The 15,630-nt window shown below is 36.1% G+C and overlaps 2 protein-coding genes across 4 annotated transcripts in view; one reads left to right on the top strand and one right to left on the bottom strand.

Annotated features, from left to right (window-relative positions):
• LOC137623146 (uncharacterized) overlaps positions 1-15,630 on the bottom strand; it is a 419,809-nt gene that overhangs the window by 209,994 nt on the left and 194,185 nt on the right. The window lies entirely within an intron of this gene.
• Eogt (EGF-domain O-GlcNAc transferase) overlaps positions 418-15,630 on the top strand; it is a 34,299-nt gene continuing 19,086 nt past the window's right edge. The window contains exons 1-6 of one of the 2 annotated variants that reach the window (XM_068353818.1): positions 418-520; positions 2,893-3,084; positions 6,406-6,499; positions 8,288-8,400; positions 10,801-10,949; positions 11,747-11,913. In XM_068353818.1, coding sequence (XP_068209919.1) covers positions 2,920-3,084; positions 6,406-6,499; positions 8,288-8,400; positions 10,801-10,949; positions 11,747-11,913 — 688 coding nt within the window. In that variant the 5' untranslated portion in view covers positions 418-520; positions 2,893-2,919. Of the gene's footprint in view, positions 521-2,892; positions 3,085-6,405; positions 6,500-8,287; positions 8,401-10,797; positions 10,950-11,746; positions 11,914-15,630 lie in introns of both variants that reach the window. The other variant, XM_068353817.1, reaches the window with a different exon arrangement.

The following is a 15,630-nucleotide window of genomic DNA, read 5'->3' as shown; positions in this document are numbered from 1 at the left end:
CCACGTAACCTTGAAGGAACCCTCTAGACTTTGGGAGGAACAAGACTCCTACGTCTTTATAAGTCTCTGTTAGAATGGTATGAAATCATACATTCGAGGCGGTTAATTAAACATAGTTAAATTTACTTTAATTCTAAAGTTAAATTTATGAATTTATGCCACGTAACCTTGAAGGAACCCTCTAGACTTTGCGAGGAACAAGACTCCTACGTCTTTATAAGTTGCGGGTCAGAGGTCATGGAAATCATGAGAAAATCATAAGTTTGATATTCAATTTACTTTATTCTTTTAGAATAATTATTTATATTAAAATATAACTTTTTAATAAACAAAAGAGTAAAAACTCAATTGTTTTAAATAAATAAATAAAAACAAAAGGTGTTTTGTTTTCAACATCAATGCGTTCTTCTTCTACCCCGTTGCTCTTAGAGGAATGCTATTGACGTAACCTGAGTAGTTTAGCGGTGATTTTTCGTGCTTTTACGTGCTTATCTCTGCTTATACGTGCTTCTGATTGCAGGTACGGACAAGGGAACGATGGTATGATCAGTAATATTAATTTTGATCGTTGGTGTTATGAATTAAGAACATTTAATCGAAAAGATTTGGTTGTCTTTTACGATTTTGTGGTTGACCCAGGACTGTCCTTGGGATCTTTCGTGCTTGTACGTACTTATATGTACTTATATATGCTTATACGTGCTTCTGATTGCAGGTACGGACAACTGAATGATGGTATGATCAGTAATATTAATTTCGTAATGGTGGTGTTAGGAATTAAGAACATTTAATAGAAAAGATTTGGTTGTCTTTTACGATTTTGGGGTTAGGTTGACCCTTGACCCAGGCCTGTCTGGGTGGGTCATTTATATGTTTTAACACCTTGCCGTATTTATGTGCCTCCTTTAGGAAAAGTCATTTGCTGGCATAAGGCCAATTTAATTTAAAACCGGCCCCAAATCAAGCATTTGTAGAGTTTTACCCCAATCACGAATATCTAACCTATCCCAGCCCATAGTAGTTCATGTGAATGGCAAGTGAAATCCATAGTAATGAATGAACCTGACCTTATTTTGTAGTGAATACATCCTTATTTAATAAGGTTTTCACCCTATTAACCCTAATGTTAATCTCTGGCTCCATCTACCTTCCAGTTCAGTGAAATCTAATCAACCCGAGAGCTTTTGTATATTATTAGGACTAAAAGAAAAAAAAATTGAAAGGAAACAGACACAAGAATACCACATACCCTTAGGTTCCCCACCTAACCTAACCTAGGAGCCGTATCCTTACCTACTTGGGGGCTGCGACTACTTTTTAGACTACCCCTCCTCCCCTGATGTGTACTGAAGACAATATAGCCCGTTTTTGTTGTCTAATTCACCCGTAAGGTAATGGGCCCCATTTTAGTGCAAATTTTTCTCATAAGCTTAGCCTAGGGTATGTTGTAGCCTAGTCATCAGGCATACTGGTAAAGGTAGCCTTGGGTGCCGTCTCTTTTTAACAAAATAAATCTGAATAATGATTACAGTAAATGAAAGTGAACAATTGCAGTGAATGGAAGAAAGTATCGAAACCTACTAAATTGGTACACGGTGACATTTCTAGTACGCTACACTTAAAAATTTATATGATACACTGCTATTAATGTACAGTATTTGTTAAAAAGATTAGTCATCATCATCTCCTATGCCTATTGATGCAAAGGGCCTCGGTTAGATTTCGCCAGTCGTCTCTATCTTGAGCTTTTAATTCAATACTTCCCCATTCATCACTTCACGCTTCATAGTTCTCAGCCATGTAGGCCTGGTCTTGCAGCTCTCCTAGTGCCTTGTAGAGTCCAATTGAAAGTTTGGTGAACTAATCTTTCTTGGGGAGTGCGAAGAGCATGCACAAACAATCTCTATCTGCCCCTCACCATGATCTCATCCACATATGGCACTCGAGTAATCTCATTGTTCCATTTCTAATCCTTTCCTTCTATTTAACTCCCAATATTCTTCTGAGGGCTTTGTTCTGAAATCTACAAAATCTGTTGGATATTGTTTCATTGTCATACCACTACTCTTGTCCGTACAGTAACACCAATCTCACTAAACTGATATATAGCCTGATTTTTATATGTAAATTCAGGCGATTTGATTTCCAAATTTTACTTAACCTAGCCATTGTCTGATTTGCTTTTTTCAATCTTTCATTGAACTCAAATTCTAAAGATTCAGTATTAGATATCATAGTTCCTAAATTTTTAAATGATTCCACTTCATTAATCATTATTCTTCATAAATTAGAGAAATGTTGTGTCTTTATATCTTGATTTCATAGATCTTGTTTATTCCAGGTTCTTGAAAAATTAGATGATACACTCCCATTGATGTACAGTAATTGTTAATAGTTTATTCTTTATAGATTAAAGAAATCTTGTTACTTTATAGTATCTTTAATTTCATAGATGACAGAAATCACATTTCTTTATAGTATCTTGATTTCATACATTACAGAAATCTTGCCTCTTTATAGTACTGTACTGTATCTTGATTTCATAGATTACAGAAGTCTTGTTTCTTTATAGTATCTTGATTTCATAAGTGACAGAAATTGCATTTCTTTATAGTATCTTAATTTCATAGATGACAGAAATCACATTTCTTTATAGTATCTTGATTTCATAGATTACAGAAATCACATTTCTTTATAGTATCTTGATTTCATAGATGACAGAAATCACATTTCTTTATAGTATCTTGATTTCATAGATAGCAGAAATCTTGTCTTTGTATATCTTGATTTCATAGATGACAGAAATCACATTTCTTTATAGTATCTTGATTTCATAGACTACTGGAATCTTGTTTTTGTATATCTTGATTTCATAGATCTTCTCCATTCCAGGATCTTGAACAGCAAAGTGCGAGGAAAATGACATCGATCCTGAAGTATATTATCTTTGCCGTGACTCTGCTTCACACCGACTGCCTGAGGTGGAGTGAACTGAATCTGCCGGAGGAGCACATGGCCATGTTCTTCAACGGGAATCCCGAGCTGGCGGAACGATGCGAAAATGATATGAATTGCCCCTTTAAAGTAAGTGTACCATAATAATCCGCAGAATGAAGACATTTCGAACACTAGGTATATCAGCCACTGCTGATTGTACACTTGTATAGATTTTCTTTTGCTAGTTTGAGATGCTTCATTTCAGTATTTTTCTGTTATATTCATAAAGAAATGTAAAATGGATATTAACCCTTTTACCCCCAGGCTATTTGGAACTTTCCAACCCTTAACCCCCAGGGGTTATTTTTTTAGATTGCTCTAACAGCCTTAATTTTCGTCATAGAGAGGTCAGGTTGGTCTCATTCTCTTGGAAAATGCCTGAAGTTTCTCAAAAAATTATCAAAAATATGCATAAAAAATGTAAATAGCAGTTTATTGCAAGGACGTACCGGTACGTCCATGGGAGTAAAGGAATGAGTTTTGTGAAACGTACCAGTACGTCCATGGGGGTAAAGGGATGAGTTTTGTGAAACGTACCAGTACGTCCATGGGGGTAAAGGGATGAGTTTTGTGAAACGTACCAGTACGTCCATGGGGGTAAAGGGATGAGTTTTGTGAAACGTACCAGTACGTCCATGGGGGTAAAGGGATGAGTTTTGTGAAACGTACCAGTACGTCCATGGGGGTAAAGGGATGAATTTTGTGAAACGTACCAGTACGTCCTTTGGAGGTAAAAGGGTTAAGGCTTTTATTTAGGTCGTTGATATAATTTTACCACTTTTATGTACTGTAAATTTTTTATACTCTACAGTACTAGGAATTGAATGTTTGTTGTACTGTTGTAACTATTAGTTGTTGAAAGAGTTTAAGTCAATCTTATCACTGTAGCTGTCATTCCATAGAGCATCCGCAAATGTACTTGTGTGAGGTAGGAAGGGAAATACAGTAGTTTCAAGGTGAGTTTGGTTGTCGCATTGTTGTGAACCTTACACGGTTTGATGTTTCATGTGTGTTCAGTAATTTGTGTACGTGCAGTTCACAGCGAACGTATCCAGTTCTTATCGCTTTGGTAATTTGCCAGATTTTTTTTATATGTATTAATCTAACTTAATCCATTCGTCAGTTGGAATTTGCTTTGTTCGTGATGAGGGTTTTGTTCATTGTAGAAGAGACTTGGTTGAATCAATTACATACTTCTTTCTTGGTCCTTCTAATTGTTCAGCGCACATGATTTACTCTCTTGGCCCTTCTAAATGTTCAGCGCACATGGTTTACTCTCTTGGCCCTTCTAATTGTTCAATGCACATTGATCTGCTCACACTCTCGTCCCTTCTAATTGTTCATTGCACATTGATCTGTACACTCTCTTGGCCCTTCTAATTGTTCTTTGCACATTGATCTGTTTTCTTTGTGGAATGTTTATCGCTCAGCTTGGAACCTCTTTTTCATCAAGTGCCATTATATCTCGCACTTCCTTATGGTCAGTGATGCTGTACTTAAGATGTTTTGAAGGTTTTCTTCATGCTACTCAGACAAATGATAATATAGAGAGGCCCTTTTGCATTAGTGGTATTACTTTGATAGCAGTAGTTGTTGAATCGTTGCCATACTACGTTAAAATCGTGTGGTCATTGATAAGATTATAATCTTGTGGTCATTGGTTAATGTGTTTTGATTTTGTTATCAACTCATTGAGAACGTAGCTTTCTTTGTAATGTAAGGAAGGAGTTCTCTGTTCACCATGATTGGGATATGTTTTAGTAATGGTTGGAGATGACCTCATTGATATAACATTTTTGTGAAACTCATTTGTAAGTTATGTTGAGCATTTTGTTTGTCCCGAATGGAGCTTGTGTGATATACTATGCTCTTTATTATGGGTTCAGCTTGCTTATTAGGCTCTTTATTGTGGGTTGAGCTTGCTTACTTCACTATGGATTTACTGTAATATAATTTCACTTGGGGAAGATGAGCACTTTTTACAATATCAATTCATTGCGCATGGATTTTGCCTTTTTCCTTGTTGATAACAATACGTAAATCACTGTCGCTCAAGCATGCTGTGGTCATTCTGAATGAAGTTTATCTTTTGATTGTCAAGTGGTGACTGTTGACACTGAATTGGAGTACTTTGACACTTTAGGTAGAAGTGCACTGTACATTTTATCATCGATGAGGACTTCTCTCTACTATGAATAGATAGTACACAGTTCATAATGGAACTTTTTGAAATGTACTTTCATGAAGGTCCAAACTTACAAACAATTGAATTACAAACACTTTGAGAAACAAACACAGATCTAACTGAAAATAACAAAGATAAGATAAAGAAATACTATAATAAAAATAATATATCATTTAATATAGTAAGCAAAACTACATTTGCAGCAACTTTATGTCTATTTCATATGAAACCAGACTATTTGTTGACATTTGTAGCTGGAAATCATAAGCATGGGATTCAGGTTAGGTCTACCTTAGGCCAAAATTGAACAAAATTTAACCTAAAAACAGCTTCTTGGAGTCAATTACGTTTGTCAGTTGAGGACCTTGTGACTTACAAACAGCTTCTTGGAGTCAATTAAGTTTGTAAGTTGAGGACCTTCTGACTTACAAACAGCTTCTTGGAGTCAATTAAGTTTGTAAGTTGAGGACCTTGTGATTTACCGTACAAACAGCTTCTTGGAGTCAATTAAGTTTGTAAGTTGAGGACCTTGTGATTTACAAACAGCTTCTTGGAGCCTATTAAGTTCCTAAGCTAAGGACCTTCTGACTTACAAACAGCTTCTTGGAGTCAATTAAGTTTGTAAGTTGAGGACCTTGTGACTTACAAACAGCTTTTTGGAGTCTATTGATTAAGTTCCTAAGCTGAGGAAATTCTATCAAACGGAAATTGACCATCCAAGTGAATAGTGTAGATGGTCACAAACTTAAACTTTTCAGCTAAATGACACTTGCTAGTATTTAACTGTCCTTGTGAATGGATCTTCCTCTTATTAACGTATTGTATTCATTACCAGTAAAAACAATTTGCATTTAAAAGAAGCAGCTGTGTTATGTATTATCTGAAGCTTCTATACCAATCTCATTGCACTTCCTTTCCTTGACTGTCTAACCCGTAGAAATCCTATTTGTGCTTTTTCGTTTCCTGTAAAGTATCCTTTGATTCCACTGAAGTACTTTAGACTTATTTCTGTATGATGTACGTAAAGTATTCTGTCACCCATCCCTTTAAGATGTATGTAAAGTATTCTGTCACCCAGTCCCTTTAATATTGTACTGATCCATCCCACCCACTAAAGCAAACGAGTGTAATCTACCTCAAATGTTCTTCTAAGCAGTGCGTAAACAACACGTTCGCTTGGCCCCGAGTAACTTACTAAAGTCGTTTGCCCCCCTTTTCCCAAGATGCACCTTTATCGACCGGCATGTTGGGGATACGAGACCAACTGCTCTTTACAGAATCGTTATAGCCGTTCTTCTTGTCCTGGAGATCACAAAGGTAAGTTAGTTGATGTTTATTTATTTTGCCGTCTTGAAATGTGTGGCTCACCCTTGTAGCCCCTCTTCTGTCGTAGCCGATGTGTCGTGCCCGTCTCAGTTGTCTTGTCATATTTAGAGAAAATATTTGTAAGTTAGAAGTTTTTATGGGTTGTCAAAGTTTCTTTTTCAGGTGACGTCCATTAATACGTGTGTTTTATGATGGCAGTTTGCCCTGGAAAATACATTATGATTTTGAACCATGGAAAACCCCGGAGACATTTAGGATTGGCTTGCATCTGTACATCAAATTATACTAATTCTATTTACGCATTAATACCCAAAGGCAAGGTAGAACTGAGGGCCTGTTTCATATTAGAAATACTTATTTAGCACAGCACAGCTGTCATTCACGAAGTAATAATTGAAATAGTGGGGTTAGGGGGCATTACTTACTGAATCTTTTGCTATAAATAGCTTAGTAGATGATTAATGATAATCACACTACTCAAGTTCATGTAAATTAAAGAATAGTAATGTAAATTAAACAAGCAATAAAATTAAGTTAGAAAATGTCCAAATAAAGAGATCCCTGGGTGGAGAGGAGGCTTGGACGCTGATCGTATTATATATGGTTAGTCTCTAGGGCATTGTCCTGATTGCCAGGGCAGTGTCACTGTCCCTTGCCTCTGCCATTCATGAGCGACCTTTAAACCTTTAAATCTCAGTTGTGTGCCTCCCTCTGAAGTAGATACAGTATAGTATTCAGTACTAGAATTGTTACAATGAAAGCCCATTAAGTCCCTTCCACACAAGGGGCAAACGAAGTGCGGGCTCTCCGATTTCCCCGCAATTCTCTCGTTTTGAAACGGAGTTACCAGATCAAACAGTCCAAGATAGGCAGAGAGACAGGTAGGAGAACATCCGACTTGGGCCAGACATTGGGCAGAGGGTAGTCAGAATTGTGTCAAACAATACTTAGCCACCCATCCAGTGCCTCAACAATGGGCACGGGCCATGCTTTGACCATAGATTCCTCGTCTGTGATGTTATCTATGCTCGTGATTGCAAACCATACCACAAAATTGGCAGCAATGTCTGCCCCGCTGTGCATTTGCCCCTCGTGTGGAAGGGGCTTTAGTCGAGCAATTTTTCCCACCTTCCGCTGCCTATCTCATCAGTATAGTATAGCAGTCTGGTCAGGATGGATGCCATTTTGTAAATATTGCTGACAAGTGTTGCTTTGAAAAAAAAAAAAATATTGAGCTTAATTTTTGTGCTGCAAAGTAATAATTAATGTTTTTTAAACTTTTCAATCCTCTTCCAATTGGTCACAATAATTTGGCTCGTGAATATCGGACGAATAACTTACCAGACTTAATACGAAAATGTTGAAGAGCATTGTCTAGTTTTCACCTAATGATAAATATCAATTCCATGGGGACAAATCATCTAAAGGAATGTTGTTAGAATCTTCAGTTATAATTCATCATAAGATCTATGTATTTTCTTTAATCTTTTAGGTCGTCCCTGTGAAAGTTAAGAATGTTTTCTAATTGGTTTGATTAAACTATTTATAAATATGGTGATAAGAATGTAATCACATTTTTATCCTTGTTTTGATCTGGCTATGAGGAATTGAATCATTTTAATTCTTTTTTAATTGTTTACAAAATCTGCAAGATAATCATATCTGTAATGTATATAGTCACTTATTTCTTATTTACTGGTAAATATATTAAGAGTATCAAATATTTTTCGTATTGTGGTATCTTTATTTTTCGTTTACTGTTATCATTTGTAATTTTAGGTTGGGTCAATTCAAAAGAAGAACAGTTGGAGACATTTTACGAACAGGGAGACTTTGGTTATGTCCAAGAACAGCGAAGTGAGCTGAAGGTTTACTGCCACTCGGATAAAAAGGTACGTACATTCCATCGTTGATGGGAGAAGTACAAGAGGAAGGCCAAGGTGATGGGAGAAGTACAAGAGGAAGGCCAAGGTTTGGGTGGATGGATGGTGTGAAGAAAGCTCTGGGTGATAGGAGGATAGATGTGAGAGAGGCAAGAGAGCGTGCTAGAAATAGGAATGAATGGCGAGCGATTGTGACGCAGTTCCGGTAGGCCCTGCTGCTTCCTCCGGTGCCTTAGATGACAGCGGAGGTAGCAGCAGTAGGGGACTCAGCAGTATGAAGCTTCATCTGTGGTGGAAATGTGGGAGGTTGGGCTGTGGCACCCTAGCAGTACCAGCTGAACTCGGCTGAGTCCCTGGTTAGGCTGGAGGAACATAGAGAGTAGAGGTCCCCTTTTTTGTTTTGTTTCTTGTTGATGTCGGCTACCCCCCAAAATTGGGGGAAGTGCCTTTGGTATATGGATGGATGGATATATCAATACCTGTACCAGCATTTCACCTAACTGTCAAGTAGCTGTAGTGAACGACACCTCATAGTACCGGAGGATTTTGAGGAGGGAGGAGTCTAATTGGAGAGGGATCTCTGGTAGTGGTATCACTCGCTCCAGTTTTAATACCGACACCCTTTCGGGGTGAGCGAGCTGGATATATTCCTAGCATTCCATGCAACTTTTATCTCTGGTATATTTAGCAGTATTTATACCTTTGAAATGGTGCTTTAAGGAGCATTTCACGGAGCGACACAGGTTGAGCCCAGAAATAGATTTTTCCTTCGTCAAAATCCCTTTTTTATTTCTTCCAGCTTACGTTTAATTCTTAGTTTAGTATTTCTTCTAAGAGATGTTTACATTCGAATAAGCAATACATAGTTGTCATAATTACTACAGTATATGGATGGCATTGTGATGATAATACAGTATGTTGCTTAAATATGAGGTATCAAAGAAGGAACAGATTGAATTATCTTTCCAACAATTGCTGCATACTCTTAAAATTGGCTCTTTGCCGTAAATACTTTTTATGCTGAATCAAAGCCCTCAGATACATTTCTAACAGAAGGGTCCTCTCACCTGTTAGACCATGTATCATTGGAGATCGAGCATTTAGTAGCAGTTTATTTTTTTCCTGTTGGAGCCCTTGGGCTTATAGGGTCTCTCACCTGTTAGACCATGTATCATTGGAGATCGAGCATTTAGTAGCAGTTTATTTTTTTCCTGTTGGAGCCCTTGGGCTTATAGGGTCTCTCACCTGTTAGACCATGTATCATTGGAGATCGAGCTTTTCCAACTAGGGTTGTAGCTTAGATAATAATAATAATAATAATAATAATAATAATAATAATAATAATAATATACACATAGGATAAATACAAAGACAAGCCACAAAAATTACCAAAAGTCTTCCCCCCCAACAAGATAAAGGAGCATCACAATACGTATAAATAGATTTAGAAAAGATATTGGCTAGAGTGAACAAAACATGACCTTAAACACTAGCTAGTTGAGAACTTATTACCTAGTTAACAACGTTACTTAGTATATTAAACTTTCTTTGAATGCAATATCAAATATGTGAGAAATCACAGACAGGAATGAAATGAGAAAGATATTAATATCTAGGCTACAATCCAAATAATGATAAAGAATGTAAAAAAAGATTGAAATAAGTGTTGATTAAAAATTGCAAATGAATGTGCATTAGGCACTTGATTAACCCTTTTACCCCCAATGGACGTACTGGTACGTTTCACAAAACTCATCCCCTTACCCCCATGGACGTACTGGTACGTCCTTGCAAAAAAATGTTTTTTACATTTTTTTTTGCATATTTTTGATAACTTTATGAGAAACTTCAGGCATTTTCCAAAATAATGACACCAACCTGACCTCTCTATGATGAAAATTAAGGCTGTTAGAGCAATTTAAAAAAAATATATTGCAAAATGTGCTTGAAAAAAAAATGCCTGGGGGTTAAGGGTTGGAAAGTTCCAAAAAGCATTGGGGATAAAAGGGTTAAGAATCATTTGTGAAGTAAATAGATGAAAAGCAGTGAATAGAGCTAATAATAGCTCTGGAAGTTTCCCGAGTTAAAAACGCAATTGAGACGTACATGATGATCAAGGAGGCGCACGCTTGTTGTAACTATCTTCTATCTGACCAAAGATTAATGAAATTGGAAATATTTGATTGATTGATTGATTTAAAGTTTTCTGGTATCCTGACATCTAAGGTCATTGATGCCACGGAAATATTTGAGAGATGAATATAGGCACATGTATATGATTAATGGCATTGTTATGAAACATTTTCCAAATTAAAAATGTTGCAGTTGATATATTATGTTACGGTTTACCCTCAAGTTCAGGAAATAAATGGAGCGGTGTACTAAAACCACCTTTCTCTTCTACTGCAGGGTGGATCATGGTTAGAATGCACTGACCACATGAGATTCTGCCGAGGAAAGAACATATACATCGATTTTCGGCGTCTTATGAATCAGAGGGAGGTCTTGAGGTACAGCATGGACGTCCTTCGTCACGGACACATCGGAGGCCACTGCAAGTACGTAGATTTTCTGCGTCCCTTTTATGTTATCTTGAAACGCTTGTCCACTTTTGTCTCCCGTCCGGACATGAATTTTTGGAAATTTCATAGTAAGGAAAGTTGTTAATATTTTTTAATTATTTCCCTTTTAGGTTACATCAAAAACTTCTTGATAAAAATTATATTATCTTGAAACGCTCGTCCGGTTTTGTCTTCCGTCCGGACATGTTTATTTGGGAATTTCATAGTGAGAGAAGAGTTGTAGATGTTTTTTTAATTCTTTCCATTTTAGGTTACATCAAAAACTTCTTGATAAATATTATATTATCTTGAAACACTCCGGTTTTGTCTTCCGTCCAGACATGAATTTTTGGAAATTTCATAGTAAGGAAAGTTGTTAATATTTTTTAATTATTTCCCTTTTAGGTTAGATCAAAAACTACTTGAAAAACATTATATTATCTTGAAACTCATGTTTAATTGGGAATTTCATAGTGAGAGAAGAGTTGTAGATGTTTTTTTAATTCTTTCCCTTTTACATCAAAAACTTCTTGATAAATATTATATTATCTTGAAACGCTCGTCCGGTTTTGTCTTCTCTCTGGACATTTTTATTTAGGAATTTCATAGTGAGAGAAGAGTTGTAGATGTTTTTTTAATTCTTTCCATTTTAGGTTACATCAAAAACTTCTTGATAAATATTTTATTATCTTGAAACGCTCGTCCGGTTTTATCTCGCGTCTGGACATGAATTTTTTTAGAACTTCACACTAAGTGAAGAGTTATCATTTTTTTTTTAATTCTTTCCATTTTAGGTTAGACCAAAAACTTCTTGATAAAAATGCCGACCAGATTAGCCCGCTTCAGTCTTGGGGACCCGAGATGAGACATTTCGTCGAGCTCAAGAAGAAAGTGGAGCCAGGAGCGCGTCAGTGTGATAGATGGGTGGAAACTCCCGTTTACATCATGAAGCTGGATGCATGTAAGTTGCCATATATGTCTATATGGTAAGAAATTCATTCATTTAACTGGTGAATTTTGTTTTTATAGAATTTAATTTGTTGATCAAACCCCTTTATGAATGCCTAAGCCAAAATTTTAAAGTTACGTATTTTAAAGTTGCTCATGAATGGCATAGGTATGGGATAGTGATAATGCCCTAGACTGATCATACATACATATACCAAGGCACTTCACCCAATTTTGGGGGGTAGCCGACATCAACAAATGAAACAAAAACAAAAAAGGGGACCTCTACTCTCTACGTTCCTCCCAGCCTAACAAGGGACTCAACCGAGTTCAGCTGGTACTGCTAGGGTGCCACAGCCCACCCTCCCACATTATCCACCACAGATGAAGCTTCATAATGCTGAATCCCCTACTGCTGCTACCTCCACGGTCATCTAAGGCATAGGAGGAAGCAGCAGGGCCTACCGGAACTGCATCACAATCGCTCACCATTCATTCCTATTTCTAGCACGCTCGCTTGCCTCTCTCACTGATCATATAACATATAATCAGTGCCCAAGCCCCTTCTCCATCCAATTTAGGACCAGGGAAGAGCAAACAAAGGCTGTTGATGACTCAGCAGATAGACCTATAGGCTCCCCCAACCTGCCCCTCCATCCTTAGCTCAGGCTCCCCCAAATTTGCACCCCCCCCATCCATAGCTCAAAAGGATGGTGAGGTTGCAGACACAAGAAACTATTGAGCTTAACCGGGTCTTGAACCCCAGTCCAGCTGATCACCAGGCAGAGACATTTCCAATAGAGATATTTAAACTAGCTGAAGGAAAGATCCTGAAGGGTAGGAAAGAACTCGGTAAGAGGATTGTTTTCGCAAGCCATAAAAGTAATTACGATCCTGTATAGGTTTGTTCTCATCAGCCACAGCTGTTGCGACATTATTATAGCCTCAACTTGAAGGTTGATGAAAGGGAAATAGTTAGTGAAGTAGTTAGTTCATGTTACTGTGTTTAAATTATCCAAATTTTTTTACTTGTTGGATATTTCATACTGAGCTTGCTAAACAGTCATTCTTCACTTTACAATTGGGTTGGTTCTTCAAGAATTTATGGTACAGCAGTTGATCTGATAAGGACACAATTTAACTAGTTTAATTGAGCTTATTTTCTTAACCACTTAAAAATAAAGAAATAATAATAAAAAAGCACGTAAATATTGAAAAGTGATTACGGTAAGTAATGAACTAGGGGAAGAAAATATGAACAAGAAGCAATATAAAAATAAATAGATAACAGACTGAGGAAATATGAATGCAGTAACTTGTGCTTCTTTAATATTGACAGAAATAAGTGCGCTGATTTCAAAGAGAAAGGAAATCGTAGTAATGAAAGTGATTTGTAAAGAAACTTGAATTAAAATAAGTCATCGGAAAAACAAGAAAATAATTGCACTTGAGAGAGAGAGAGAGAGAGAGAGAGAGAGAGAGAGAGAGAGAGAGAGAGAGAGAGAGAGAGAGAGAGAGTTAGTTAGTTCCCTTTTCGAGGCCCTACTGTTTTGATGGTCTTAAATTGGGCGCTGATCATATGTACTGAATACAGCACATGGTCGGTCTCTAGAATGTTATGCGACAAGCTCGATAACCTTTTCCGTGCTTCTGTCACTCATTATTGACCTTTAAATCTATTACAAGACAAGTGCTGTATTTTTTCCATTTCAGAGAGCTCTGTGTTTATCATTGAAATTAAATCCTACCCATTACAAAATTCCTTTCATTAAACCATTACTTAGCAACCTTTAAAGCTTTTAAAAGACAAGTACTGTATTTTTTCCATTTCAGAGAGTTCTCTCTCATTGAAATTAAATCCTACCTATTACAAAATTCCTTTCAGTAAACCATTACTTAGCAACCTTTAAAGCTTTTAAAAGACAAGTACTGTATTTTTTCTATTTTAGAAAGCTCTCTATCATTGAAATTATATCCTACCCATTACAAAATTCCTTTCAGTAAACCATTACTTAGCGACCTTTAAAGCTTTTAAAAGACAAGTACTGTATTTTTTCTATTTTAGAAAGCTCTCTATCATTGAAATTATATCCTACCCATTACAAAATTCCTTTCAGTAAACCATTACTTAGCGACCTTTAAAGCTTTTAAAAGACAAGTACTGTATTTTTCCCATTTAGAGAGCTCTCTATCATTGAAATTATATCCTACCCATTACAAAATTCCTTTCAGTAAACCATTACTTAGCGACCTTTAAAGCTTTTAAAAGACAAGTACTGTATTTTTCCCATTTAGAGAGCTCTCTATCATTGAAATTATATCCTACCCATTACAAAATTCCTTTCAGTAAACCATTACTTAGCGACCTTTAAAGCTTTTAAAAGACAAGTACTGTATTTTTTCTATTTTAGAAAGTCTCTATCATTGAAATTATATCCTACACATTACAAAATTCCTTTCAGTAAACCATTACTTAGCGACCTTTAAAGCTTTTAAAAGACAAGTACTGTATTTTTTCTATTTTAGAAAGCTCTCTATCATTGAAATTATATCCTACCCATTACAAAATTCCTTTCAGTAAACCATTACTTAGCGACCTTTAAAGCTTTTAAAAGACAAGTACTGTATTTTTCCCATTTAGAGAGCTCTCTATCATTGAAATTATATCCTACCCATTACAAAATTCCTTTCAGTAAACCATTACTTAGCGACCTTTAAAGCTTTTAAAAGACAAGTACTGTATTTTTCCCATTTAGAGAGCTCTCTATCATTGAAATTATATCCTACCCATTACAAAATTCCTTTCAGTAAACCATTACTTAGCGACCTTTAAAGCTTTTAAAAGACAAGTACTGTATTTTTCCCATTTAGAGAGCTCTCTATCATTGAAATTATATCCTACCCATTACAAAATTCCTTTCAGTAAACCATTACTTAGCGACCTTTAAAGCTTTTAAAAGACAAGTACTGTATTTTTCCCATTTAGAGAGCTCTCTATCATTGAAATTATATCCTACCCATTACAAAATTCCTTTCAGTAAACCATTACTTAGCGACCTTTAAAGCTTTTAAAAGACAAGTACTGTATTTTTCCCATTTAGAGAGCTCTCTATCATTGAAATTATATCCTACCCATTACAAAATTCCTTTCAGTAAACCATTACTTAGCGACCTTTAAAGCTTTTAAAAGACAAGTACTGTATTTTTCCCATTTAGAGAGCTCTCTATCATTGAAATTATATCCTACCCATTACAAAATTCCTTTCAGTAAACCATTACTTAGCGACCTTTAAAGCTTTTAAAAGACAAGTACTGTATTTTTCCCATTTTAGAGAGCTCTCTATCATTGAAATTAAATCCTACCCATTACAAAATTCCTTTCAGTGAACCATTACTTAGCGACCTTTAAATCTTTTAAAAGACAAGTACTGTATTTTTTCCATTTAGAGAGCTCTCTATCATTGAAATTAAATCCTACCTATTAAAAAATTCCTTTCAGTAAACCATTACTTAGCGACCTTTAAAGCTTTTAAAAGACAAGTACTGTATTTTTTCTATTTTAGAAAGTCTCTATCATTGAAATTATATCCTACCCATTACAAAATTCCTTTCAGTAAACCATTACTTAGCGACCTTTAAAGCTTTTAAAAGACAAGTACTGTATTTTTTTCTATTTTAGAAAGTCTCTATCATTGAAATTAAATCCTACCCATTACAAAATTCCTTTCAG

Source organism: Palaemon carinicauda, chromosome 30 (genome assembly GCF_036898095.1).
Source record: "Palaemon carinicauda isolate YSFRI2023 chromosome 30, ASM3689809v2, whole genome shotgun sequence".
Taxonomy (NCBI): domain Eukaryota; kingdom Metazoa; phylum Arthropoda; class Malacostraca; order Decapoda; family Palaemonidae; genus Palaemon; species Palaemon carinicauda.
Note: the sequence above shows the minus strand (reverse complement) of the source record. Positions and strands in the feature narration are given on the sequence as shown.